General features: G+C 44.3%; 1 protein-coding gene across 1 annotated transcript in view; it reads right to left on the bottom strand.

The window, feature by feature from the left end:
- The window catches only part of LOC307269283 (insulin receptor substrate 1-B), a 45,803-nt gene extending 19,886 nt beyond the window's left edge, over nucleotides 1-25,917 (bottom strand). Inside the window, exons 1-3 of the mRNA XM_080052212.1 lie at nucleotides 25,049-25,917; nucleotides 14,426-14,727; nucleotides 10,627-13,807 (exon numbers count right to left, since the gene is read on the bottom strand). Of these exons, the coding sequence (XP_079908338.1) occupies nucleotides 10,627-13,807; nucleotides 14,426-14,727; nucleotides 25,049-25,418 (3,853 nt within the window). The 5' untranslated portion in view covers nucleotides 25,419-25,917. The remainder of the gene's footprint in view (nucleotides 1-10,626; nucleotides 13,808-14,425; nucleotides 14,728-25,048) is intronic.
- Nucleotides 25,918-27,394: the final 1,477 nt, after the last annotated feature.

Genomic DNA, 27,394 nt, shown 5'->3' on the forward strand with positions numbered 1-27,394 from the left:
GGGGCGGGTATGTACAACTAACAAATTAGGTTATAAAAATAATAACCGAATTTTAATAATTAGATTTTTAGCTCATCATTAGTTAATGTATCTGCCTTGTAAATCTAAATACTTAAACATGAGTTATGAGTCACTGATTAAAAGGCCATTTTCAGTAGCGGTTTGGTTTAGACCAGGGGTGTCCAAACTACGGTTGGCCCGCGGCCCGCTTTTTATTGGCCCGCGGCCGATTTTAAAAATATAATGTAATATGGCCCTTTGAAAAAAAAAATATATACTGTATATATAGGGGAAGGTGGGGTGATTTGTGCATTTTGGAAGTTGCAAAACCCCTTGTTTCTAGAAAACCGTGGAAGAAATTGGAAATGTGACCACATATTTAAGAAGAGCCATCCATTTGACTCATCCTGTAAAGAAGGGAGACACAAGGAATAAGATATAAGCACATTTAAGCTAAAAAAAACTGTGTTTTGCCTTTCAAAGTAAAATTTCCATGATCAAGGTTTTTTGATTATTGTGTCTGAACAATTATAGACACGTTTGAAAACATATGACACATGTTTTAGTGCTTTGGTATGCTACACTTTGAGTCTATATAGTTAGCACAATGTCAACCCTAAATTGCTGCATCATGCCTATTATCCAAAATTCTGGGGATGGGGTGATTTGTGCGCAAGGGCCTGGGTGAGTTATAAGTAAGTAAGTAAGTAAAATGTATTTATAAAAGCACATTTATGACAGTTTGCACTGTCCAAAGTGCAGTACATAGTGCATTCAGTAGGTAAACAATGAAGGTAAAATAACAATAACCAAAATAAAAGACGTAAAGCCCATACATCCACATAAACACAGATAGTAGTGCAGAGGTAAGTAAGTAGTGCAGAGGTTAATGGGGAGGAAACACCAGGGTGTACATATGGGTTTTGAGCCTTGATTTAAAGGCAGAAATGTAGGGGGAAATCACATTTGTCAGGTGGCAGTTGGTTCCACAAGCACGGAGCAACTAGTGCAAAGTACATTTCTGAGAGTTGTGCCAGTGGCATGGCTGTATACGCTGGTCACCAAAAGAAAGTGATTGTCTACAGTAGCTCAGAAGAGAGTGACATCTCAATTCCACTTAACGACACCACTGATGAGAGTTCAGATGGCCAGAAAGATGATGATGGTGACTTTGTCATTGTGACACAATGACGCACAAATCACCCCACAAGACAACTTTTTTTCCGAAAGCTATATTTCTTAAACAGTTTATTCCAGATCCAAAGTTTTTATTGCCAGGGATGCACAACATCCTGAAATATATGTACATATTTGAGTTGGAGACATAACTGTCAAGGCCTCACTTTAAAATCACTTTGAGTAAAAAGTTGCACAAATCACCCCACCTTCCCCTATATATATTTTTTTTTTTGCATTTCTTAGTTAACCCACTAGTGCAGGGGTGTCAAACACTGATTGAATGGCCCGTGGCACATTTTAAAAATATAATGTAATATGGCGCTTTTAATTTTTAAATAATTTAAATGCACTCATTATATTACAGAGAAATATGTCCCATTAAAGAAAAAGAGCAACAAGCCCATCCCAGAGGACCCTGCATAATATTTTATTTTAAATTAATATTATTATGGAAAATCTATGTGTCCTTCTCCAATAGCTTCTAATTCATCTGACACAGTGTCTCCATTTTTTTTTCATACTAAATTCTTCAGATTTAGCCTCTTAATTTCCCTCTCAAAGTGCACCAGATTCATGCATTTCACTTTAAAAACTTTAAAAAATCTCCTGGGGGGGCATACCCCCGGACCCCCCTAGGAGGGTCGGGACCTCGGCTGGATACTATTTTCACCCTGCTGGACATTGGACGCAAAGGCAGAAAACACTGGGTGTATCATTGGCATATAAACAAGAGGGGAAATGTGTCTGTTTAATGTGCAAGGAAAGTGTTGCCGTGAAGAAGGATTACAATTTACGAAGACACTATGAAACTAAACATCAGAGCAGCTACATGTCCTGATAAATGTGTTATTTTTGCAAAGTGGCCCGGCCCTTCATAGATTTTGCTGTATGTGGCCCTCAGTGAAAAAAGTTTGGACACCCCTGGTTTAGACCAAACAAGCCACAAACTAATGATCGGAATAAACAAGAAACCAACAAGCGAAAATTCCACTATTAAAACTCTCAAATATCTCTTTCAATCCTCAAAAATGTATTAAGGGTTTGCATGTAAAAGCCGAGTCTTATCTTTAAGGGAATGTGGTTGCTTTTAAGCCATGATGACTGAAGTCGTCAAGCTCATATAATACCAGTGTAGCATTATATTGGGACTCAACAGGATGTGTGTTCATTTGTGGTTCACTTTAGAGTTTAAGTTGAGAGTGATAAAACATTAATAGAGCGTGTAAGTGATACCGGAGGAGAAATAGCACAGGGATGGACGTGTCACATGAAGGCCCCTGGAAACCAGATCAGACCCTCATTTGGCTGTGTGGAATTACTGGAATCACACACACACACACACACACACACACACACACACACACACACACACACACACACACACACCTTGTCCTACCAGCTCAAAGAATGAAGCCACTCAGGTCTGTTGCACCTCACCCTGACCTGGTGAAATATGTCGTCAAATGTCACACACACTTACAAACACATACATCATTTTTTCCTGCCTTTATCAGCAAGATCGCACCACACACACACACACAAACGTTGATTTGTGTGTGTGTGTGTGTGTGTGTGTGTGTGTGTGTGTGTGCATGCTTTAAAAAAAAACTGGCATGTGTAAGGAGGAGATGGGCAGCGTCGCTTAGTCAAGGTCTCGCGGAAGATGAGTGATGGAGAGAGGGAAAAAAAGAAACGTCAGAGGCAAAGAGTTTTCTTTGAAGGTAATCGCCAAGGCAAAAAAACACACAACCAACAGGCCTATGCGTCAATATAAGCATGTAGCCCACAAGGTTCAACTTGTCTTCCACCCTTTTACGTAGTCATTTAATGTCATAAGTAATCTATCAATCCTGAGTTATTTCAACCGTCTGAAAAACTGAGCTTCTCCCATCAACGGTGACAGTTTGACGTCAACCTCCAAACACTACCATACCTTGTAGACATGGAGACAGAGCGAGTCATAGCTCTGGTGAACAAAACATGAATTGAACCTGAATAAGGGAAGTGATTTAAGCTGATCCTGCTTTATACATTTGTATGCAAAGTAAAACTCACTGTATCTGTTTAATACAACTTGATAACATTTCTCTCATACTCTCTGTATGAGAGAAATGTTATCAAGTTGTATGGTATTAAACAGGGGTTTTGAGAGTCTTAAAACTTGTTTTTAAAAAATTACATTTTCCAAACACAGTTTTGTGACGGAGGCATTCATGTCCCTTTCTCTGGGTGTCTGGGTTCAATGTTTGAGTGTCAACAACGCTGAGTGAAAAGGGCCTTTTGATGTCTGTAGAAATGAGGCAAATAGTAACGGTGTGAAAGCAAATACGTGGGAGTGATTTGTAAATATTATATTACGCCATGCAGCCAATCTGCAGAGCAGGGGGGGGAGTTTCCATCCCAAGACAAAAGGGTATGCTCTAAAAAGACCAGAGAAACATGTTTAGTTTGGTAGGTTGGAAGATAATACAGATCAGACAGCAGGTGTATGCACACACACACACACACACACACACACACACACACACACACACACACACACACACACACACAGCTCCCTTTGAGGTCAAAGCCATTTAGTACTTTCCTTTAAATAAACACGTTAATTAAAGCAACAGCAGCTATCAAGAATATATCTATTTCCCTAATTGAGTAGTGTTAATAAACACTGGTCCTTCTCAAAATATGCACATCATGTCAGGAAACTGGTATTTCCCCAAAAGACTCTTCTGATCTATTTTTATGTTACAAGCTCAGGTCGTGCCGTCTGTCACCGAGTTTAACTGTGTAAACCGATAGCTGTATGAATAGACACAGCCTTTTTCCCCTCATTCACTTTAATCATTTGAGTAGCCCAGAGTTGTTAAAATCCTTCCTCGTAAATGACATAAACCTCTGCTTGGCATTGATATGACTCACGGAAATATATTAATCAAAACCTCAATCCTTGATCGTATTTCACGGATTTTCAACAACGGTACTTGAAGTAACAGGCAGAGACTCCTGCAACTAGAACTTGCACTTTTTGGCTCCTGTAAATGACTGTCAAAAAAAAAAAAAAAAAAAGTCAAAAAGTCAAAAAGCCATGATCAGCATAAAGTAGTCCCTTTGTTTTACATATGAACCTGCAGGGCAAAATCCAACAACTTGCTTGGACACACAGCCCCCCGGACAGTTCATTCTCGGGGTTAGAAAAAATGCATAAAAAAAAAAAAAAACATGTCCGGATAAAAGTTAAAGAGGTGCTTTCTCTCTGATAAGTACAAAATGATAAAATGTTCAATAAATACATTCTAAATCATTCTGAATTTCAGTCCTCTTTTTAGGCCGTTGTAAAGTGTTCCAACACAATATTATAACACACTACTGGACGGATCTCCTCCAGGCTGGCTGTCCTTTTATGTCTTACACCTCTGGACTATTTTTATTGGGCCAGTGCAGGCCTGTGAATTGCTCTGGCTGTGTGTATGCACAGCTGATAGCAGGAGAAGAACTGTGAAAGTTTATAGGGGGTGAGCAGAGTTCATAAGGAGTGTTTTATTTTGGTCTTTGAATAGTTAAGAGCTGCTCTAGATTTTTTGCTTCGCTGCCCTGCTGAAGGTTGCCTTTGCCGTGTCACACTTTTGAAACACTGAGTGTGTGTCAGTGAGTGAGTGAGTGAGTGAGTGAGTGAGTGAGTGAGTGAGTGAGTGTGTGTGTGTGTGTGTGTGTGTGTGTGTGTGCACACTACCTGGTAAACCAAACTGTTTCTGCTTGTGGGGCGTACGCAGATGACCTCATCACATGGTCTGTGTTTGAAGCCAATAGGAAAAAAAAAAGTCTTCCTCTGAGTCCTCTTATTATATACCACACACACACACACACACACACACACACACACACACACACACACACACACACACACACACACACACACACACACACACACACACACACACACACACACACACACACACACACACACACACACACACACACACACACACACACACACACACACACACACACACACACACACCCACACCCTTCGAGACTGCATGAAAACCCAAACAGAGCATTGGTATGTGCGGTGTGCAGTCGAGTGACTCCCTGAACAGACCACCCAAACAAAGGCAACAGAACTTCAGGAACTGAACGTCCTTGACATTAAAACAAAACTTCCCACATGTCCCAAAATTTAAAAAACAAAAACACAACCGTTTTGTGATGTTAGAAAGACGTGGAAGAAACCTATCAACTGTATATGTGAGGGGAGAATATAAGACAAACACATGGAATATGGCTTTTGTTAATTCATACTCTGTGCTGTCCTTGTTTAACTGTGTGCAGGTTGTTGTGTGTGTGTTCCCCATGCTGGGCAAAATCTGTTGTGTAATGCTGTAATTAGGCCTATGAGAGAAAGTCGCAGCTAATTTGGTCACATCTTAATATGGATTAGGTTGGGACTCCCGCAGCGTTGATAACAACAAAGAGGAGAAAAAAAACAACGATTCAGGCCGTTACAATCTCATATTATTCATTACCTTTTTGTTGTGGCTTCATCTAAATGCTCTCAGCTTGGTCTCCTTTGATGTCAAAAGGGGTGTCGCACTTACGCAATAAAAGCCAAATGAACAGTAAACAAAAAGGTAAAGTTATTCTAATGAAATTGATTCTCGACTCTACTCTATCTAAGAACAGCACAAACTAGTTTACATTTTTTTTAAAGAAGCACAACAGAGAAAAACGACTGGGCACAGACACACACACACGCAAATGCAAAAACAATCTATTTAGTTCCAAGAAAACTATTACCAGTTTGAGAAAAAATAAAACCATTTGCTTGTACACGTAACTGCTACTAAACCCCCCCCCCACACACACACACACTCACCCTGTGCCCGCTGCCTCACCCCCTCTGGGGGGTTATTTCCCCTCCATGTTTGAGTCCTTATGTAACACTACAACCTTAGTGCTGCCCTGGATTTCACACCCATTAAGAAAAGCAGCCTAGTGTAAAAAAACTTCACATTTGGTGCATGCGTTGTTTTGTTACAACGTGGACTTGTTAAATATTTACATTGAGACAAGTCAGTTGAATAATTTAATGATCAAATTATATCTAAAAAAGGAATATTCTGCTTTATCTATATTTCCCCTTTATAAAAAAAGGAGTATTTGGACATAGCCATCTGTAATAATAACAACATATTAAAGCTGGGGTGGATGATTTGGGGAGAAAATGGCAGTTGGGATAGAGATTCGAATCCAAATACCTCAACCGCTCCACTTGTTCTCTTTGGTCCCTCCCCTATGGTCCCCCCCTGACATGCTCTACACCAACAAAGTCGTGCCAAAGTGAATGGACAGTCCCAACAGCCAATAACAACAGAGAATCGGAGCCTCGCTCTGATTGGTCAAAGTGTACAGCTCATGTTAACTTTGACCAATCAGAAATCACATACCCCAGCTTTAATTGCAAGATCCCAGACAAAAGCGAATGAAAAAAAGTCTCTAATATCTAACTGCAATCAACTCCATTCTAACTGGTACTGGTTCATTTTCTACTTAGAAAATGGTTTTAAACAGTGAACACATGAAGGAGGACCAAATGAGTGAACTCATTTGCTGAGGGGCATTCTTTTGGTTCGATTCATGCAATTGAGTCGATAGAACATTCTAGGCATCAATATTACAGTTTGATTTCTATGGGGCTTAAGTTGTCATTTTAGTATTATTGGTAGGTCAGTTATATATTGTTAATTCTTATACATGTTATTAGGTTTTTCTTATGGAACAATAATAAAATTTCAGACAAAAAACAGACCTAAATGCGTTAAATGCAATAAAAATCCATTTGACAAATCTATACAACTTGTAAACTGATAAAAGATACACGGGAAAATATTAGCATACCCTCAGATTTCGGAGAAAGTACACGTACACACCCACACCCACACCCACACACACACACACACACACACACACACACACACACACACAATGTAACATAGATACTGATCCAATTAGTCAGTTATGCATGACTTTTGTCCAATTAGCCGACAGTAAACAAATGTAAACAGTCCCGCTTCTGCAAACAACAACAATGCTCTGATGTGAGTCCACAAATTAAGTTTAACAAAACAAAAGATAGTGGTGATTTTTTTTTTTTAAATAATTATTATTATTTTTTTAAATGCATTTAAGGCTAGTTTCATTTTAGGAAAATTATTTTTCTAAGTCGAGTGTTCCCAGGGAAGATTTTTTTTTTAAAGGCCTACAGGTTATTTTAAGAGTGGTGTGCACATCCCCCTCCAGATGGCCTAAGAAATATAGTTAAGAGACAGCTGGAAGCGCGGGATAATAAAATGCTCTCAATCACATGCTTGTTCTCCTGTAGGGGAGACTGTGCGTGGGAGTGGGAGAGTCTGATCTAATTTAAACTAACGCTTTGTCCCCAAATCCTCCTCCAACTTATGAACTAATGTGCACAGTCCGTTCCACTTAAGGTCACTGTGTGTTTCTTTATTATGTAGGAAACACCAACTAGTGACCCACACACCCACACAGCTAACACACAACACAGTCTCTCACACGTTGGCTGAACTTCGAATGTCCACACAGACACGCGGCCTTTAAATGTTTAAAAGCCCACAAACACACCCATCGCATGCGTCGGACTTCATTCATTTCGACCCCATTTAGTTACGCTGGGGTAAAATCATGTTTTCCCTAATTATCTAAAAAATCATGAGGTTATTTTTTTTTTTGGTTACATAACCCAGTGTCGAATAGGAATGTCTTTTGGCACACGTCCCACTACAGACGTTTAAATTTAGCATTTGGTTTTTTCCCTGCCAAAAGTATGAACCTCAAGTATGAGCCTTTGACACACACACACACACACACACACACACACACGCACACACACACACACGCACGCACACACGCACAGTCTTTTTTTTTTTTTTACAAGCTGATGCCTGTTGGTGGGAAAAATCTCTGTAATTACAGCAGAACACAGCTCTTTAAAAAAAAGCAGACAGGATCCACCCAGACAAGATAATTAATCGTTTCTGAACTATATTTTGCTTATAGTTCTAAACTGATTGATTGGCCAGCTCTGTATTTAAGTGCCCGTTGTTTTCGTCTCTTTCTCTGGTTGCTGTCTGCTCCACTGCAAAATGAAAAAAAGATCTCGGCTAGGCACTAAAATCTATTTTTTTTAAAGTGTTAAAGGATTCAAAGCGAAACACAATGTGAAATGGGGAGGAGGAAAGAGAGGAAGACAAGAGAGGTTTTGGTGGAAAAACGCTGAGCAACAGTATATGTGTGGTGTGAGCAGAGGAGAGGGAAGGAATTTCAAAAATCTCACAGCCTAGATGTCGGATGAGGACCAAGACTTTGAAGAATGAAGTGTGTGGACGTGAAGTCAGATAAAAATACAAAGATACAAATGGCGTAATTAAGGTATGTAAAGAGACAAGAACGAGAGATAGAAAGGCCCATAAATGAGAGACCGCAAGAGAATCACTGTTTCAGGAGAGTCCACTAGTCTTGGGGCCTGGCCCTTGCTGAGGCCTGCCAGCCCACCGCAGCAAAAAAAAACTCGAACAAAAGGATCATTTATTGGAGGAGAGGAAAGAGGGGGGAAGCGGAATGTAGGGGATGAAAGGAGGGGGGAACACTGTACAGAGGCATTTGAGAGCTGTGTGAGTGAAACACTGGCCCCATCTCAACATTCACAGCCAATGTGTAACATTCCCCCCCCCCCCTACGCTGCCCCGCTGACATACTCAGCAGCCATATGGTCCCACTGTGGTAGCCTGCTAGCATTTAGATTGAAAATACGCCCAAAAAAACAGCGCTTCCACTTCCACCAGCATGGCCTCAGCTTCCCAATAAAAAAAAAAAACAGCACAGTGACGTATGGGAAAACCAACTGTTGAGCTCAGCCGCCCGTGCTTATATACTCACCACAAGATCCCATGACGAATTTATTTTTTTCGCTAATGCCCTCACATTTTCTTCATTAAATACAACTTTGGATCTATGAAATGTTTCCCCCCACAAAAACCAATGAGGTTGAAGTCTTAACACAACCTAAGGCACACAAATCATGTGGAGGCTAGCTGGGGCTACATAAACAACAAGGCTTGGCAGGGTGCATCCATCACAAGAGCCCACACTGTGGAAGGTTAAGCTAGACTACTGAGTTGTTTCTACTGATGCATATAAATCCACATCTCCATTTAAATGCCGCTCTTATCTGCTCAAACTGCAGGCGTCTACTTCTTAACAGGGCCAATTTAGTGCAGACAGCGTATGTTTTTCGATGAGGAAATGTTTGGCGGTGACCTAGTTGAGGCATTGTTTAGCTGTTTAGCCCCCCCACTGCTAGAAAATTGCCCCCAAACAGTAGGAAAAAAAAAATTGGAAATACATTGAAAATTAATCATCTGGCTTTGTTGACCATATTGCTCTGACAGCACTGCAGTTACAACATAAAACAAAAATGCAGATTGCTGTGCGGGAATTCTAGCATGTGATTATATGAGCAGTTTTGTCCCTGTTGTACGCCAAACTAAACAACCACAGCTTTCTGCTTCGATGAAACGATGCACGAGAACTCTCGCAACCCCACCAGAGTGCTTGCATACTTTTCTCCAAAACATCGCTCTAATTAAGAATCTTGTAAGAGTACTGGAAACTCAAACAATAATGTTAAATCTGAAATGGGATTCGTGGAGGGAATAATTTTCTCCTCCAGTGCTCTCTTTCACATTGGAAGATGTCAAGGTCAACCTGATTGAACCTGGAGTGGAATGCTTCAATGGTAGAATTGAAAGGTTTCTTTTGCTGAGAGTAGCACCGCGGTTAGATGTTTGAGACAGCTCTCTTCATTGGAAAACAATGGCTCACTGGGAGTGGAAGGATCCTGCCTGTCGTCCTATACCCATAATGAACCCATGATTTGAGTGTTTCATTGAGGAAGCCTCCAGAGGATCAATAGTCTTTTCCAGGATATCGACATTCATTGATATTCTGATAGGTTGTCTAGCCTTACATACTCATAAAGGTAAAAAGTGTGCATATGCCTGTCCAAGCCTCATGGAGGGAAATCAATTTATGATGTTGGAGAAGTCGATCTATATCTTATATGGTGGATTATGCAGACAATCATACAAATCAGACCGCTGTCTGCATTCTAATTTGGCGTCAGGTGAAGTTTCATTACAGGCTCAGATGGAAAGACTGGCTGAGCTCAATTGGATTATTTTAGCATATTGTTTTCCATTTCAATAATTTGAAAAGTAGGAAGAGAGAGGGAGATGGGATTTTCTTTTTTAAAGCAGTGAAATAAAGATCAAGGTGTGTTTGTGTGAAGGGGAAAACTAAAGAGATGCAATGCTAAACCTAATCCAAAAAGAAATATGATTTAAAAGAATAAAAAGCACGTCTTCTTACCTGTTCCCTCCTTGTTTCCATTCTGATGCGTCCGCAACTCCTCTGATTTGTAGAAGTCGATGCTGGCGTAAGTGTTGAGGCTAGAGTTGCTGCTGCTGTTGCTGCCCACTGCCGCGATCACTCCCCCGGAACCTCCACCCAGGACAGAGAAGAGCCGAGAGGGGGCCTGGCTACCTGAGGGCCCATCTACGCCCAAATGGGGGCTCTCTTTGTTGGCCAAGTCCAAGTCTATGTAGTTTAGGCCATGCTCTGTGGATGACGTCTGAGTGTTTGAGGGAAGGGGCTGCTGTCCGGGGAGGGCAAACTGGGCTGGGTTATCGTTCACTGCACCGTTGCCCCACAGCATGCTTTCAAAGCCCAGCCGGCGGGCCACGGCTTGGGCATGTTCCGGAAAGAGGGAGGCGGTGGAGGAAGAGGAAGCGGAGTTGGAGCTAGGGAGAGAAGGGGGGGCGAGGAAAGTTTCCGAGCAGTGCCTTCTGCGTCCTTGGGGATCGGCCCGGATCACTTTAGCCCCGTGGTCTGGGTTGGTTCCTGGCTTGGCGAGGGGGAATTCCAGACCCCGAGAGAGAACTGGAACGGAAGGATCAGTCCTGGTGGGGGAAGGGGCTTTGGGGGAGACACTGGTCGCTGATCTAGGGCCTGTGTTGCTGTTCAAGCTGAAGACCATCTCTGTGTAGTCTCCCATGGACGTTGGGGACTCGGTCACCGATGGAGCCATTTCTCTGCTTTTCCTAAGTGGGGTCTCCACCACAGCCGCCCCCTCTTCACAAGAAACAGAAGCGACCTCATCACAGGCTTTGGGGGCATGAGCAAGAGTCGTAGGTGTAGGAGGGGTGTGAAAGGAGGGGAACCCTAGCGGGGTAAGGGAGAGGGGTGAGGGAGACGGAGACGGAGAAGGGCCCAGGTCCATGTTGACATACTCGGAGGCAGCTGGGGGAGTGATGGGGCCAGAGGGGCTATGGGAGAGGGGGATAAAGTTTCCGAGGCAAGAAGTTGGCCTGTGTTGAGGATGCTTGCTGCTTGAGCCATGAGGCAGTGATAAGCCATGCCTGAGGCCCCTGCCGCGACCTCCTCTAGCCCCAGTCTGGTTGCACTTCTCCCCCTTAAACTCGATGCTCACATACTCCCCAGGGCTCTTCGGTTCTGGCGGCAAAGGGTTCTCACGGACTCTAGGAAGAGTGTTGGCCTTGGATACGTCAACAAACAGGCTCACTGGTCTGCTTCTAGTATGGTTGCCTTGCTTGGATAATCCACCAGTGCCCTGCCTCTGCTGGAGCTTACTCGCATCTTTGGACTGAGCCCCCCGAGCCATGGCACTCACTGTCTGGGCAGCTCGGTCCTCACTCTCTCCGAGACTCTCACTGCTGGCTGAGCTAGAGGAGTACGAAGAAGAGGAGAGGGACAGGTGGCGTGCAACCACTGGATTGCCTGCTGCCGAATGTTCCTGAGGCCCTCCCACAGACCTACCTCCACCCATTCCCCTACTACAACTCCCATTGGGCCTTCGGCCTCGTCCAGGCCCATCATCAAAGTGTCCAGAAGAGGGGTTGTGTTTATATGACCGGGGAAGGGAATAGTAAGAATAAACCATCTTAGGGGGTTGCTGTTGGGAACCTGTCTCCAAATGAGGGTGTTCAGGAGGTGGGGGGCTGCCATTCACAGAACGAGCGCTGATTGGAGACATGTTCATGTAGTCACTGCCTGCCCTGCTGTCTGCACTGCCACTGCCCATCCAAACGCCTGCTGAGAGACCTCCACGCTGGTCAGGGGAGCAGCTGCTATTGGGTGACATTATCATATAGCCATCAGAAGCTGGTGGAGGCCGGATCTGCTGTGGAGGGGACACGCTGTTGTTAGGGGTCATGGCCATGTAATCGTCGGCAGGTTTGGAATCGGAGTCAGGCACAGAGACAGCCAGCGATTGGGACAGGGATTCGGGAGGCTGACTGGCACCAGGCAGCATGGACATGTACCCGTTGTCCACACCTATATTTACATTAGGACTTGCTCCTCCACCCCCTTCACTTTGGAGCTCCCCCGCCACATCCAAGTACCCTCCTCCTCCCCCTGCTGACCCGGGGCCCATGATAGATTCCCTCGGTGTTGAAGAGGAGGCTGAAACAAAAGACTCTCGGCTGGTGCTCCTTGACATGATTGCATAATCTGCCGAATCTTCATCTGCTGGCTCCTCGGCTTTGCGCTGCCTTGGGGCCAACCTCTCCAGGGCCATGGGAGGCAAAGAAGCCCTCTTGCTCAGCAGCCTACGTTCAGCTTCACATTCACGGCTGGAGGAGCGGCGCAGTACTCTCCTGCTCTGGTTCTGGGAGCCAGAGGCTGGTGTTGCCGGTGCTGGCAGAGAACTTGAAGTCAGGTTCCCTTGATTACTGCTGCTACCACCACTACGTTGGCCCATTAGGATATAGTTGGCCCCCTCCTCACAAAAGGACTGGCTGCTGACACTGCCAACCGAGCTTCCAGTTAAACTTGGGGAAGGGAGGACTGTGTGATCCCCAGGACTAGAGCCATACTCGTCTGAGGAGCCATAGTCACTGGGTGAGCCCGAGACGGATGTGCGATTGGAAGGGACACGACTGTAGGCACCAGACGGCCCAGCAACATTTGAGGATGTTACTCCTCCAAACTCAGAGCCATGCCCTGAGCTAGAGGAAAGGCTTGGGGCTGGGGAGGGCCCCGGGGTGGAGACGGAGCGCATCAACCCAAGAGTAGTTTTAGTAGCTGAGTTGGGGGCTGAACGTGCTGACTTTGACCTGAGGATTGGTGTGGTGGTGCAGGAGCCGTTGGCGGAGGGGCTGGAGCTCGGCCCTTGAAGCGGTGTGGTCCCTGCCATCCCTTCCTCGGCTTTCGCCCCGTCGCTGGCAGTGCGAGACCTCGGGAAAGTGTGCCTCGGGGTGGGAGACGCATTAGCACTGCCGACCCCTGCTCCACCGTTAGCCCCTCCAGGTGGCTCCGTTCGGGGCCGGCGTGTGAAGCCCACCTGGCTGGGAGGAGGGTTCGGGTGGTGGCGGCGTGAGGGGACGCTTATGGGGTTAGAGGCAGTAGCACCGCCTCCAGGGCCGGAGTTGGACTGAGACTTGCTGCGTTGGCGGAACTCCTCACTCAGTGCCTTCATGGCATCTAACAAGGTTTCGTGCATGTTCTGGGCCACCACCGAATCATCCACCTAAGTCAAAACACAAACATGGTAAACTCAAATCATAATTCTCGTAGATTGTGAATTTATGTATTGTTCTTTAATTTATTATTAATTGCCTTCTAGGATTAATTTAAAAAGGCAGTTAGATACAGGGCGAATCAGAGAAGACTGGTCTTTTTGGAAGGCGGGGCTTCAAGAGACAGGCTCTAAAACGGAACGTTTCAGAGGGAGGCTGAAAAGAGGAGATTCAGCAAAGGCACTATCAAAATAATTAAATGTTTTATTGGATACTACACCACGAAAACAGTTTCTAGTAGAAACGCAAATTACAATTTTGAACCTGAAAATGAGCATAATATGTGACCTTTAATGGTTGAATGTATTCTTAGGTACAAATTAAACCAGAGAAAATCAGGACAACTCAAATACTGGATGCTCACTTTCTGTCTTTAATGTATTACTGTCCCCTTGGATTCATTTAATTAACTCACCGTAACTTTGCGTACCTTTGCAGTTTCTTTGACTCTGTTGATTATAGGATCTTTGCATATATATAAAAATATAAAGACTGTATATATACAGTATGTGGGATTTTAGGGGGAAAAACACTTTCAGCACAAATGGCATTTCAGAAAACTGGCTCACCTGCATCCAGAACTCGCCCGGGCCTGTCACGGCAGAGCGGCCCACCTCCACGAAGAAGAAGTTCTCCGAATGTCCGCAGCGCCGTACGTTCATGAGCTGCAGCACCACAGCGGCAGCATCAGAGTTGAGCTTGACAAAGTTGACCGTCTTGTCGGTCAGGCAAAGGCGGTAGATGCCCACCAAGTTCTTGGCTTGACCCAGGCCTTTGGGCCACACCTTGACCTGCCACACCTCTTTGAAAGCGGGGCCAGGATTAGGCACCCCATAGTCTCCGGCATCCCCGCCGTCAGTGGGGATCTTACCTACAGGGACAAGATAAAAGATAGGAGGAGATTAAATGTTGCTGGGGTGGCAAATGCAGAAAGAGGAGGATAAGACTGAATAGGAAAAGAAAGAGGAAAGTGAGGTATAAGTGTTAATGATTTATACAAAAAACACTGGAAAGTCCAACCGTGGCAACAAAGCACTGACATGACCTTCATTCATCTGTGGGAACACCAGGTGAAACCACCCTTGTTTACCCATCAGTGGACGACAAGGTGACTTATCTTATGTAAGCTTTGCTGATATTGGGCTTTTTCGCAGATTTTTACGACCGATCTGAGTGTAAACAGAGCATGCAGGAGAATGTGAGACCTGCTCTCTGTACCTGCAGGCTCCATACCTGGGGTCTCATTTGTCAAACCACAAACAGATCTCTTTTTCTCATGCACGCACACACCGCACACACACCAGTGTGGAAAATACTAAGCTGCTGACAACTAAAGCCCCGCACAAGAATGATGACTATGATATAAAGTAACCGCTGTGGAAAAACATAGGTGAAACCATCTTGGAAAATGCTTCACAAGTGAATCCACTCCAAAAACCAAAGCAAACAATGCCAATATATGGCCAGACACCTAAGAGAAAGTACTTAATAAACCCCTTAAGGGCCTTTTTTGGAGCTGCTCTACTGACAATAAATTGGCTTTGTAAACTAGTAAAGCCTGGTGTCTTTTAGGGGGAGGACAGGCATTCTATTCACCCTTTGTGTTTGGTATTCTGTATTCAGACAGAAGGGAATTACTGAGGCAAGGAAATACAGGAGAGCAAGCTTTTGATGAGATTCGATCCTGGACTGGTGAGGCCCATACAAAAGGCAGGGGACTTACTTAACCACTTAACAATATTTGGCTGGTTGTTTTGTGTTTTAAGCCACTGTATTGTCACATAGATCTGAAGCAGGAAATAGGCCTATTAACCCCAGAAATGTACCTTAATTCCATCATGCTGTGCAAAAGCTATTGACAATGCCTCCACAATGGACCTCACATATGTTAACTAAAAAGCCCAGAATTATACGAATACCATGACGCATGTGACTCATGTTTTTTGGGTGGAAATGTTATTCTTCTTTAGAAACGGGAACCACCCTAAAATGCTCCTTTAACATGGTCCCTTTCCTCCCATGTATCAACTTTTCATAGTTCTTCTCGGTCAGATTTGCCAGATTGGATGTGCCTGAGCATGACAACTATAAATCTACAACACAGAATCAATCAACTTCATGACAAGGCTGACGAAAAACAAACCTTCACCAAGCCGGGGTTCACCTGTTCTCGTCATGGGAACAGGATGTTCTTTGTGCAATGTTGGGGAACTTGATCACCAGCTTTTATTAGACTACCACATCTAGCAAATTAGCAAAGAGACATTGTTGACAAGAAACTGAACCAACGACCATGTCTTCACAATGAGTAGTATTCTACAACAGGCAAAGATTTTGGCCTAATCGGGCTAATCACAGTGCACCCTGACCGCAGTCAAATCACATGTATATGCTTGTTCGTCTGCATGTGTTTTTTGTTCCTTTCCCATGCTTCTGTTGCAAGTCCTACAATGACAACCACATGTAGAGGAGAGGTCTCGGCATGCACAGTGGACGCTATATTAACGGAGGATTCCGTTGTGACAAACATCCCTCCAGATCCTCTTCCCAAAAACAGTTTAACTTGTTATTGCAAAAAGAGGGGAGAAGCCCTGACGTGTTCCCCTCAGCTGTGTCTTCTTCCAGTAGTGCTTGCCCAAAATTGGAGGATCGCTCCCAACTTGAAAGTGACTGGGAATAGATTATTTTGTCGAAAACCCGTGGAGGCTGTGGCTTTTTGGTGGGTGCATGTGTGTGTGTGTGTGTTTGAAGGCACTCCCCCGACATTAGATGACTCACTCAAGGCCATCATGCATGGAACTGTTTCATGTACTCTGTGTGCAAGGAACTGTGTGCAAAAAGAAAAGCCCTGTTTGCTTGCCTCGATTTAGATTTACAACAGGAAGGGATGGTTTGGGGATTTTTTTTCAGTAGGGGACTGAGGGAACGAGGGACTGCAGGAGATTGCAGAGAGATATCAGAGTGCCGTTAACGGGAAAAGGAAGGCTTTTAGGGCAAAGCTTTAAGGAGGGGTAAATATTATTTTCGGACTGCATGCTTGGATCTTACAAAATGTAATTACAGGCTTTATTTAGGCTTAAATTAAACTTTTAAGCCTGGCTGCCTGCTTCCCTGAAATTGACTCCGATTGCAGTGTAGCGTATTCCTCCTCCAAGAGTATCTTTTTCATTTTCAAGAGCCCATTCAGCACGTCTTTTAGAACACAAGTGTGTTGTTTGTTTTGGGTACAGTGCAGCCTTAAAGCCTCAGCTGTGCCCTCAACAAGCACTTCCACACACACGCACACATGCACGCGCACGCACACACACACACACACACACACAGGGCCACTGAAAACTGTGCACACTTATCGACAACTCTCAAAAGCACTGAATACCTTTAAGAGGTTTTTTCAGACTCATTTGCCCCATGGAACATTACAGACCTTCCTTCATGGTTACATAAAGCCAGGACTGATCCTACACGGAGCCGTATGAATTATAGATCGCCCCCTGGCTTTCCTCCAGGGGGACCCTTCGTGGCTGTTAAAGAGAGCGGTACATTTTTCTTTATTTTTTATATTTTTTTATACATAAAGAGGTTATCAGCCGGTCAGCTTGCGTGCGTCACCCCTATATAGAGCATAAGGAACCCCCAGGAAAACATGCACGCAAACCGACCCTTATGAATATAAAGACCAACGGCGGATGCACATGAAAGCATAATACACCTGGAGGTAATATAGCATCTAGCGCTAAGCTTGCTGGTTGAATGGGGGCGATGCGTGCCAAATAAACATTCAGCCGCACTTGACACACCATTTTGAAATGGAGGGTGTACTTTTGGGTTAAAGAGTTCTTCCGAGGTAACAGTCCTCATTCCACCACACTTTGCCTTTTTTTAGCTAACCTGAAAAACAGCTCACACTGGCTTATTCACGCAGCACTTGTTTACTTCACTTTTAGCCAGCAGGACCACACATGAAACTTTTAAGTCTTATGGCACTGGGGCTCGAGAATGGCAAACTATACGCCGGCCAACACTGCTGTCTATTCATTGCCGGTTTTATTTGCTATTACTCCAGCTGTCTCTCTCTCTCTTGAGAACAGGGGACTGTACATAACGTAAGCCATAATCTTAACCCAATTTTCTGAAGTTGGGATTTTTTTTTATTTCAGTTGAGTTAATGGCTGAGTTGAGGTGGCCGGCGGCGCTGTGTCTCTCTCGGCTTGGTGCTATAAGACAGAGTGTGTTGAGGGGGGCATAGGGGTGCCATGTTTACCCTGGGGGGCCTAACCAGATGCCTGCTGGGATATTGAAATCTCCTCCCTCGTGTGACAGGCTGATTAGTGTTCTGGTTATCACACAAACCCTAAAGGAAGTAGGTCTTCCATAGGGGTCTGGTAACAGCCAAACCACAGAGCAAAGACAAGATACGGAGGGTATTGTTATTGAAGCCCTGGGTGGGATTCTAGCTGGTTTTAAGATTGATTTTTTTTTAATTGAAGTAGGGTAATGCATTTAGGTGTAGAGAAAAACTTGATTGATGTAAATGTATAGCAAGATTCATAATAAAAATCCTTCTTCTTAGTTAGCTTAATGCAGCCTATAAATCAACTACTCTGCAATGAACCCAGTTGCTCTCACTTCTACCAGGGTTTTGTTTCAGGTTTCTGACCTCATTGCCCCAGCATGCAGTTGGGCGCCATTACACCACAAAACACTGCACAGTGACTTCTGGAGGGCTTAAACCCCATTTTCAGCCCCCCTTTGGCCCCATGTAAAAGCTACTGTGCCCCCTATACGCTACCCCCACCACTGCTCATATAGGTTACCAGTGCATGCAGACGGATAGGAAACAGCTTCGGGCGTCTTGTCCTCACATGTTCTCTAGACAAAAGTAAGCGTTTGGTTCTAATCTCTGGCTGCCATGTGTACCCGTTTGCCCCTTTTTCAACTCCTCCGCTTCCTATCTCTTCCTCCATCTCTCTCAAACCATCTGTAAATGCCCCCCCAATATGGGCCCACACTCAGGGACACAATGCTTCCACCAACACTAGCATCTGCCTGAGGTTTATTTCACATGTGGTTTGTGTTAAAGCCAAAGAAACACAGCACAGCACACACACACACACACACACACATGCACTATGAAATTATTGGTGACGCATCCAAAAGTTTTGCTGTCCCTTTTCGAGAAATAAATAAATAAATAATAGAAATATGAAGCTCTATAAAAGTAACGTGATGCAAAACAGCTGGGGTGCTAGCACCGAAAAGGGAGCCATCTTGGACTTCACACACCCACACACACACACACACACACACACACACACACACATACACATACACACGTTAGAGGTACGTTAGTAAACAACTTTAAACTGTTATCAAAGTGTCAGTAAGAACCAACTGCTTCAAATCCTCAAACTTGGGAAAGAATGCCTCTCACTCGCTCCAAAGCAGATCAATTCTATATTTTAAATTAAACTATTCAGGAATTCATTCCTACTTCACCAAGGTAGGTTTACAGCTTAACAGAACAATAGCTGATTAACATAACGATATAGAATACAATGTACATATAAAAAGAGCGGCGAGTTCAATTAAGGCTTAAATGCAACATCTACATATTACAAAGCTTAGCAAAGCCAGTTACACTTCATAAATAATTTACCTCCCTATGCATACATAAACACACGCTAATGTACCAGTATAAAGCCAAACATACATATTGAGTCATTATCACTATAAGCACTGTATAGAAACATTTGTAGGAAGGACAGTGTATGGAAAGAAAAAAACATCTCTCTGAATAACAAGAGACCAACTGAATGTTCTAGTTCACGTTCACCCCATTTCACTTCCCTGTTTTTATTCCCAATAGCCATGTGTAAAAGTTACTCTTACATATTTAAAGAGAATATTTTTAACGTTTTTTTTTTGGAAAGACACAAAGGCAAAGATTGTGAAAGGCAGCAGTAGTCTTCCTATGTGGAGACACTGGGGGGTGTTGCAGCACTTCCAAACAATGCAGTTATCTTGTGCTGCGTCTCCCACAGGAAAACCCTTAGCTACATACGGTCATTATCACTAATCTCCATCCCCATGTTTTTAATGCAGAGATAATTCCCCACTCCTGAACTCCACTGACATCGCTAATGGGCTGGTATCTATCAACCTACAGCGATCAATACGGCCCACTATAAGAGAGTTGTATGAATCTAAATGGCTCTATAGTGCTCAACATATGGGCGCTTATTGACCATAAATGGATCTTGTAGCCCCCCCCCCGGCCTTGTCCTTGCCTGTCTCTCAAACCCAGAGCAGTGGATTGACTGGGTTTCTTCAGCGGTGGGCCGAGGCAAGACGTGGAGTGGAGAGGAGAGGAGCACTCAAGGCCATTTCACAACTCACAATGTTTTACTGTAACTGTAACCCTGACGCAAGGAGCCTGGCAGAATGGCTCGTCATGTTACATGAAATTACAGGGTGTTAATTGGCGCGGCCTGTTCATGCAGAGGATGTATCCTGCAGGCATTGTCACCACCCTTGAGTCTCGATGGGGGGTGGGGGGGGGCTCTAAATGAGAATACAAGGGCCCTGATAATGTTCTGGACTGGTTGGATAGCTCCTTCCTGTGTTGTTGACAGGACTTGACTTTGTGACATTGCGAGCACACAGCCTCCCTCTCCACCGCTGTGCCCGCCCGAACAGCCAGCGCTCTGCCCTCGAGACAATAATTACTGCTCTAATTAGGGAGATGAGCTGTGCTTAAGCGCAGCAGTTTAACGTTTTTAAATGGGCCACTGGTGAGATCCAGATCTGGTTGGCCAGAGTTCCCCCCCAGGATAAAAAACAGCCCCAAGCCACAGACAGACAGTGTGACAAGAGTCTTTTTTTTATAGTTCTAAATCTTATGCACAGCAGAATTTTTTTCCTCACACGAGTTGACATCTGAGAGGTTTGGTGTGATACGCTGCTGAGGTCTGGGTTGGGGATTGTTGACACACAGCCATGGAGTGGGTTGGTTTTGCGGTGTTTAAAAGTGTCAAAAATCAAAATCAGGATAATCTGCGGAGCTCAGTTAATAAAGAGATTGACAGTGAAGGAAATGCTGCACACATGTGGGTTTATGTATTAGCATTAATAACCATCTCATTAAGATATTTGGAAACAGATGTTGTTCCTCAGTGTTTCAAATGTAATTTTGAGGAGCTTTGAACAGGAAAACTAAATCCCACAGAGATGTACTGTACTGCAGCGGTGTCAACAAAACCATGTGAATGGACTGACAAGGCTCTTGGTTGAGGCTGCAAATGAAGATTAGGATTGTAATAAAGGTGACATCATTTCTTCAAAATGTCTTGTTTTGTCCGAACAATTGTCCAAAAACAGAAAAGATATTCAGATTAGTATTCTTATTTATGAAAAATTAGATTTTTGCCACGTAGAGTATGCATTAATGACATGAGTTAAATGATACTTGGAGAGCTGGTACCAACCATTATAGCAGTCAAAAAAATGTAAGTAGAGGAGCATTGAACAGGTGTGAACTCTAAGAGACCTTATAGATTTACATTTTGTCCAGAGCAATTGTCTTCACTTTACTGATTTCAAAATGAAATGTAACATTTGCAGGAGCTATACCATTCTGTACAATTCCATGAAATGTAGGTGCTTCTGACTTTGCTGACCTTCAGGGAACCACAGTAGACTAAAAAAACAGTTGAATGGGGACGTCTAGTGCAACTGCGGACAAAAGTGCTGTCTCCAATTCGTAAAAAAAAACCCTGATTTTATGATAAGTTTATAGTGAGGTTATGGTTAGGGTTTAGGGATAGTTAGTTTTCAGGAAAAGAACATACAGTAAGTCCATCTAAGTCTATCTACTGTATGTCTAAGTGCGCTAGGACAACATGTGTGTGTGAGTGTGTGTTTCTCTCTCTCCGTATCGTTTAATCAAGGTCAACAACAGTTCTTGAGGTGGTTGGCCTGGAGCTGCGAGACACTTTTTCCCAGCAGACGGCTGATTGTGGGCCGCCGCTCGCGCCCGCTCCATGGAGGTTAAGCCTTTAACACACTCCACTGACTCCTAATAGTAGAGCAAATAGCTTGCCCTCAAGCACCATACTGTACTCACTGCCCCAAAAGGGTATTACCGGACTCAGCTGAATAAATAACCCGGAATCCTAATATCACCTTCCACGGCAAGCTGGCTCGTGTCTTGCGTCTCAGGGGGGGTTGGGGTGGGGGGCAGGGGGTTCAATGTTGTGTGATATTAGAAGATTCCGGGAGGTGCTTGTAGGTGAGTTTCCCAGGCCCTAACTCTAACTCTAACCCCGAGCAATGCATGACAGCATGGAGGTGTGCTGTATAGTGCTCCCGCCCGCCAACGTGCGTGCTTGCATGCTCGCCATTCCTGCAAGCTTGAGGTATAGACTCAAAGGCAACACAGCTGATTCCAAACTTCAATCTCTTTAGAAACTTTGATTCCACCCCCAAGCTGAGGCCCCCTGTTGGAACTGACAGGGCTTTACCATGCAGCCGGCACAGGTATTAGATTGAGGCATGGAGGGATGGGGGGGTGGGGGGTGGGGGTCCTCTGGAAAGTATGCGAGACATACAGACAGTGCAGCATCTCTTGGCCCGGCGCCCCTCAACCCTTTCACACTGCTCTCAATGTGCTGGCTGTGAATTCCCAACTGGGACAAATGTTTGACTGTACTGCTGCCGGGGGTGGTGACACTGTGTGTGTGTGTGTGTGTGTGTGTGTGTGTGTGTGTGTGTGTGTGTGTGTGTGTGTGTGTGTGTGTGTGTGTGTGTGTGTGTGTGTGTGTGTGTGTGTGTGTGTGTGTGTGTGTGTGTGTGTATGACAGCAAGGGGAGGGGGAGGGGGAGGAGGAGAGGGGGTTCAATCAACATGCAGACACGGGAGACTTGCAACTGTGTATGAGGTGTGCACATTCCACAGAAGGGTTATTACAGGTTGGAATCCTGAAAGTGTACAGTATACATTGTGTGTTTGTGTGTGGTTGTGTATTTCAGCTATTTTCTCCCATCTGTTACAAAACTCCCCCTATACAAGCCAGGAGTGTGAGTGTGAGTGTGTGTGTGTGTGTGTGTGTGTGTGTGTGTGTGTGTGTGTGTGTGTGTGTGTGTGTGTGTGTGTGTGTGTGTGTGTGTGTGGCCTCTTGTCTTCGTTAAAGCATAAAAAAAACTGAGGCACACACACGCGCGCACACACACACACACACCGCAAGAAAAAACGCCTGCTGCCGGCATAAGAGTTTTAGCCGTGGCCCTTCGTCACTCTGTCAGCGAGGGTTGATTTAATACGAAGAACCCAAAGCTACTAAAGAAGGGGAGATGTACTCTCACCAACAGACCTGTACTAACGTCTGACCTTTACCCAGAAGCACCTAGTACCTGCAGAGTAGAGGAGATAATAATTTGCACTTTGGAGACATTTGTGTGAAGTCAAGTTTCTAACACAACGCCTCCAGGCTGGCATCTCTGCTGCTCCAAACATCTGCCCAGTGCCTATTCACTTTACCTGGGCGCAACAAAGGCACACACACACACACACACACACACACACACACACACACACACACACACACACACACACACACACACACACACACACACACACACACACACACACACACACACTCTTTTTCTATTAAACGCCATCAGAATTGCAATCAAATAAATGGTTATAATGCAACATTCATACCGGTGTGCCCCCTTTCTATTTTTCCTGTACTTGTTTTGTGTGAATGTCCTTTAAAAATGTGAAAAGTCTCAAATAAAATGTTTAAAAAGAAATGCATGCGAACGTTATCACTCGGACTCCATTGGTGCTTTACTGTATAATCAGCTGCTCTTTGCAACGGGGCATCAGGTTAAGCACCTTGAACTCGTATCTTTGCTTGGCCAGGATCGCGTCATCACGTGTCCCTTGTGGCCCGTCTGGTCCTTCACATAGAGAGAGGGGGGGGGACCAGGTGATCTGCTAGATTCGCTGTTCTCGCCCCTATTCCACTGACAGCTGTGTTTACACTGGGACTGATAGACATCATTCGAGAGAGGAAAAATCTACATGGGTAACTTTTTTTGAGCTGGTATTTGCAGTGAGGCAGCGTTATATAAATGGCACATAGGGGAGAGCGCAAAGCTGCTCCAGTCAAATACATATTCATGTGTAATGAATGGATTGTGCTGAGCGCTCGCGGTGCAAAAAGGTGCTGCTCTTTAGCGGACCAGTTCGGGACATTTCTGGGGATCAATGCATGGCCCTGTCTGTCTGCCTGTCTGCCTGTCTGTCTGTCTGTCTGCCTGTCTGATGTAACAATATTGCGTTGTCAGCTGAAACGTATAGAGCTCAGCAGAGCGAGTGAACAACAGGGTTAGGGTGTGTTTCAGCAGTTCACAAAAAAAATTGCACATAGCTGCGGTCCACTCACAGAAACACACATACACACACACACACACACACACACACACACACACACACACACACACACACACACACACACACACACACACACACACACACACACACACACACACACACACACACACACACACACACACACACACACACACACACACACACATAAACTCTGGAGGACAAGAAGAGGGAACAAACATTTTGACCTGACACCAGCATGATAACCACTGGTGGAGGAGGATAAGCGCACGTTTAGAGTCACACACGCACACGCACACACACACACACACACACGCGAGCGCTCCCGTCAGAGGCCCGTTAGTAAACAACTTTAAACTGTTATCAAAGTGTCAGTAAGAATCAACTGCCTCAAACTTGGGGAAGAACGCCACGGGAGTGACACACCACACAGACACAACTATGTAAACTTGGCTGTAATGGCTTTTTAAACAACCCTGCCTGCTGCATATTATCCCAAACACACAAGTTAAAAAACATGTCCTGATCTGAAGCAGTGCGGTTCTCCCGTCTGCAGCTACTCACTGCCACGTTTCTCCTCGCATGCAAGAAGCCTCATACAGTATTGAGTGTGTGCAATGCAATGCATGCAATGAGAGCGTGTGTGTGTGTGTGTGTGTGTGTGTGTGTGTGTGTGTGTGTGTGTGTGTGTGTGTGTGTGTGTGTGTGTGTGTGTGTGTGTGTGTGTGTGTGTGTGTGTGTTGTCTCGAGGACTCTCTCTCTCTCTCCATTTCGCTTACTTTTGCACTGCAGCTCCACCATGGCCTGGTACCACTCGTCCTGGTCCGCCTCGTTCTCAGCGGCCACGGCGAAGCTCTCTGCGCGGGTGTACAGCACGATCATGTGCTTGTTCTTGGCGTCGGCCCGCTTGTTGATGTTGAAGCACGTCTCCAGCGCCACGCATTTCTTGGGCACGGGGGCCTTGCCGCGGAATTTCTTCTCGCTCTCGTAGTACTCCAGGCGGGCCGGGCCGCCGCGCTCCGTGGCGGCGCGCAGCACGAAGTAGCGCCGGTGCATGGACTTCTGCTTGCGGAGATAGCCGCTCTTCCGCACGTCTTCAAGGTTCTGCGGCTGATGCTGCTGATGCGGCTCGCCCGCTTGGCTCTCCATGATTAGCGCCCACAAATAAATAAAAAACAAATTGCGACCTCTTCTTTCTCGTGTCTCTTCGTTGTTATCTCTGCAAGTTGTTAGAGCCGTAATTCAAACATGTCCCGGCTCCGCTCCCCTCCCTCTCTCCCACATCGACGCAGGCATGTGAGTGAGAGGGGAGGCAGAAGCTTTTTGGCTGCTGCTGCTACCTCGAGTCCCGGAGGTTGAAGCCTGCATCAATGGGTTATCTTTGCAGACCGGAGCGATCGTTACTTTTCGTCTTCTTCTGGTTGTTTTCCTCTCGGGTCAGCGTAAGTTTTCCCGGTGCACACGGTGCGAGCACATGCGGCGCGGAGCTCCGCTACTCTCCACTACTACTATTACTACTGCTGCTGCTGGTGTCCGGGCGGTTTAAACCCATTTACTGCACTTCACAGAAGACAGATACCGTGCTGTTGCACGCTGCCTGACCCCGGGTCAGTCTGTCTGTCCTGTCTCGTCCTGTCCTGCTGCCGTGGTGAGGAGAGCGGCGGAGCAGCAGCTACCGTGGAGCAGGACTGTCACTCAGCACTGTACTAGTACCTCACTCTGGAACAGCGCGCGTTCACGGACCACAGCTCGGGCTCGGACAGCAGAGCTCCCAACTCAACTTATTGCCATTTTGCATTCCAGTGTCCTCTCCAATCATAATAATCATAATAATAAATGTATTGTTGTTATTGGTGTGAATGCTATGTTATTAATTGTATTATTATTAGTATAATAATAATAATAATAATAATAATAATAATAATAATAATAATAATAATAATAATAATAATAATAATAATAATAATAATAATAAAATGAATTATTTTTTATAGTACTTGTTTTTATTTTATCTATAATTGTTTGCCTAATCCTTTTTTTGTAATATATTTGTATTATGTCTATAGCCTACTTGTTCATACTGGTTCTTGTATTGAATGTTTTATTTAATATGGTCATGCCAATAAAGCTAATTTGAATTTGATAGAGTAGGCCTTCTTTGCTTTATCCATCAAAATGAGAAAAAGACAGCAGTAGGATGAAAATCAAATAAAACAAATGTAATATAAGAAAAAAACATGTATTGAATTTGAGATAATAAAACACAAATAACTAAAATCTTAACTAAAAACGTAATAAAAAAAGAATATAGGACACCATACTTCACATTTATACAATGATGGTACCTGGTTATACTATTTGTATTGTCTTGTCCGGTAATAATATAGCAAGCTGCTCTACTGGTAGTGGACAGTTATACAGGTAGGCTATTTTACATATGGACTTGTATGTACAGATGTGTAATAATAAGCAGGTAACTATATTATACAGATCCTTTGGACAGTAAACGTCACAGAATGAAAAGCCAAAACACTCATATAAAACCAATGTTACTAACTTGAGTAAAATAATAACAAATACTCATATTTATATTAAAATGATAATTGGAAATATATAACCGGACCATGTAGTATAATTACTTCTATCTTTCCATATGATTCCTATTTGATTCTGTGTTAAACACTGGACTAATACGTTTTCAAGTCATGAGGTCTATTAAAATGTTATAATGCTCCATAGCCTATAGATAAATTGCAGTCATTTTGTTTCATTTCTGAAATGCTTGAGCTTATTTTAAAAGCTACTTTCAACATGTTTCTTGTGTTGATATAACATGTTCATTTTTCCATTTATTACAATTTTACTGCATCTGCATCCCTCCACTTTTTTTCCCACAGCACGTGAAGGCAGCAACAGTGTGTGTGCGTGAGTCTGTGCGACTATAGGATTTCAGTGTTGGCGCGTGCATGGGTCCATCCTGTTCTATTTCCTAAGAAAAAATACAAAAATAAAATGATCCCTGTCCGGTTCTTAATAGCCTAAAATATTACTTTGTAAAGCACCAATCCAAGCCAGGCTAAATGTCATCAGGCAGCAGAAGCAACCATTAAACGAACAAAAAATGT

This window comes from Ammodytes marinus (genome assembly GCF_949987685.1).
Source record: "Ammodytes marinus genome assembly, chromosome: 23".
Taxonomy (NCBI): Eukaryota; Metazoa; Chordata; class Actinopteri; order Uranoscopiformes; family Ammodytidae; genus Ammodytes; species Ammodytes marinus.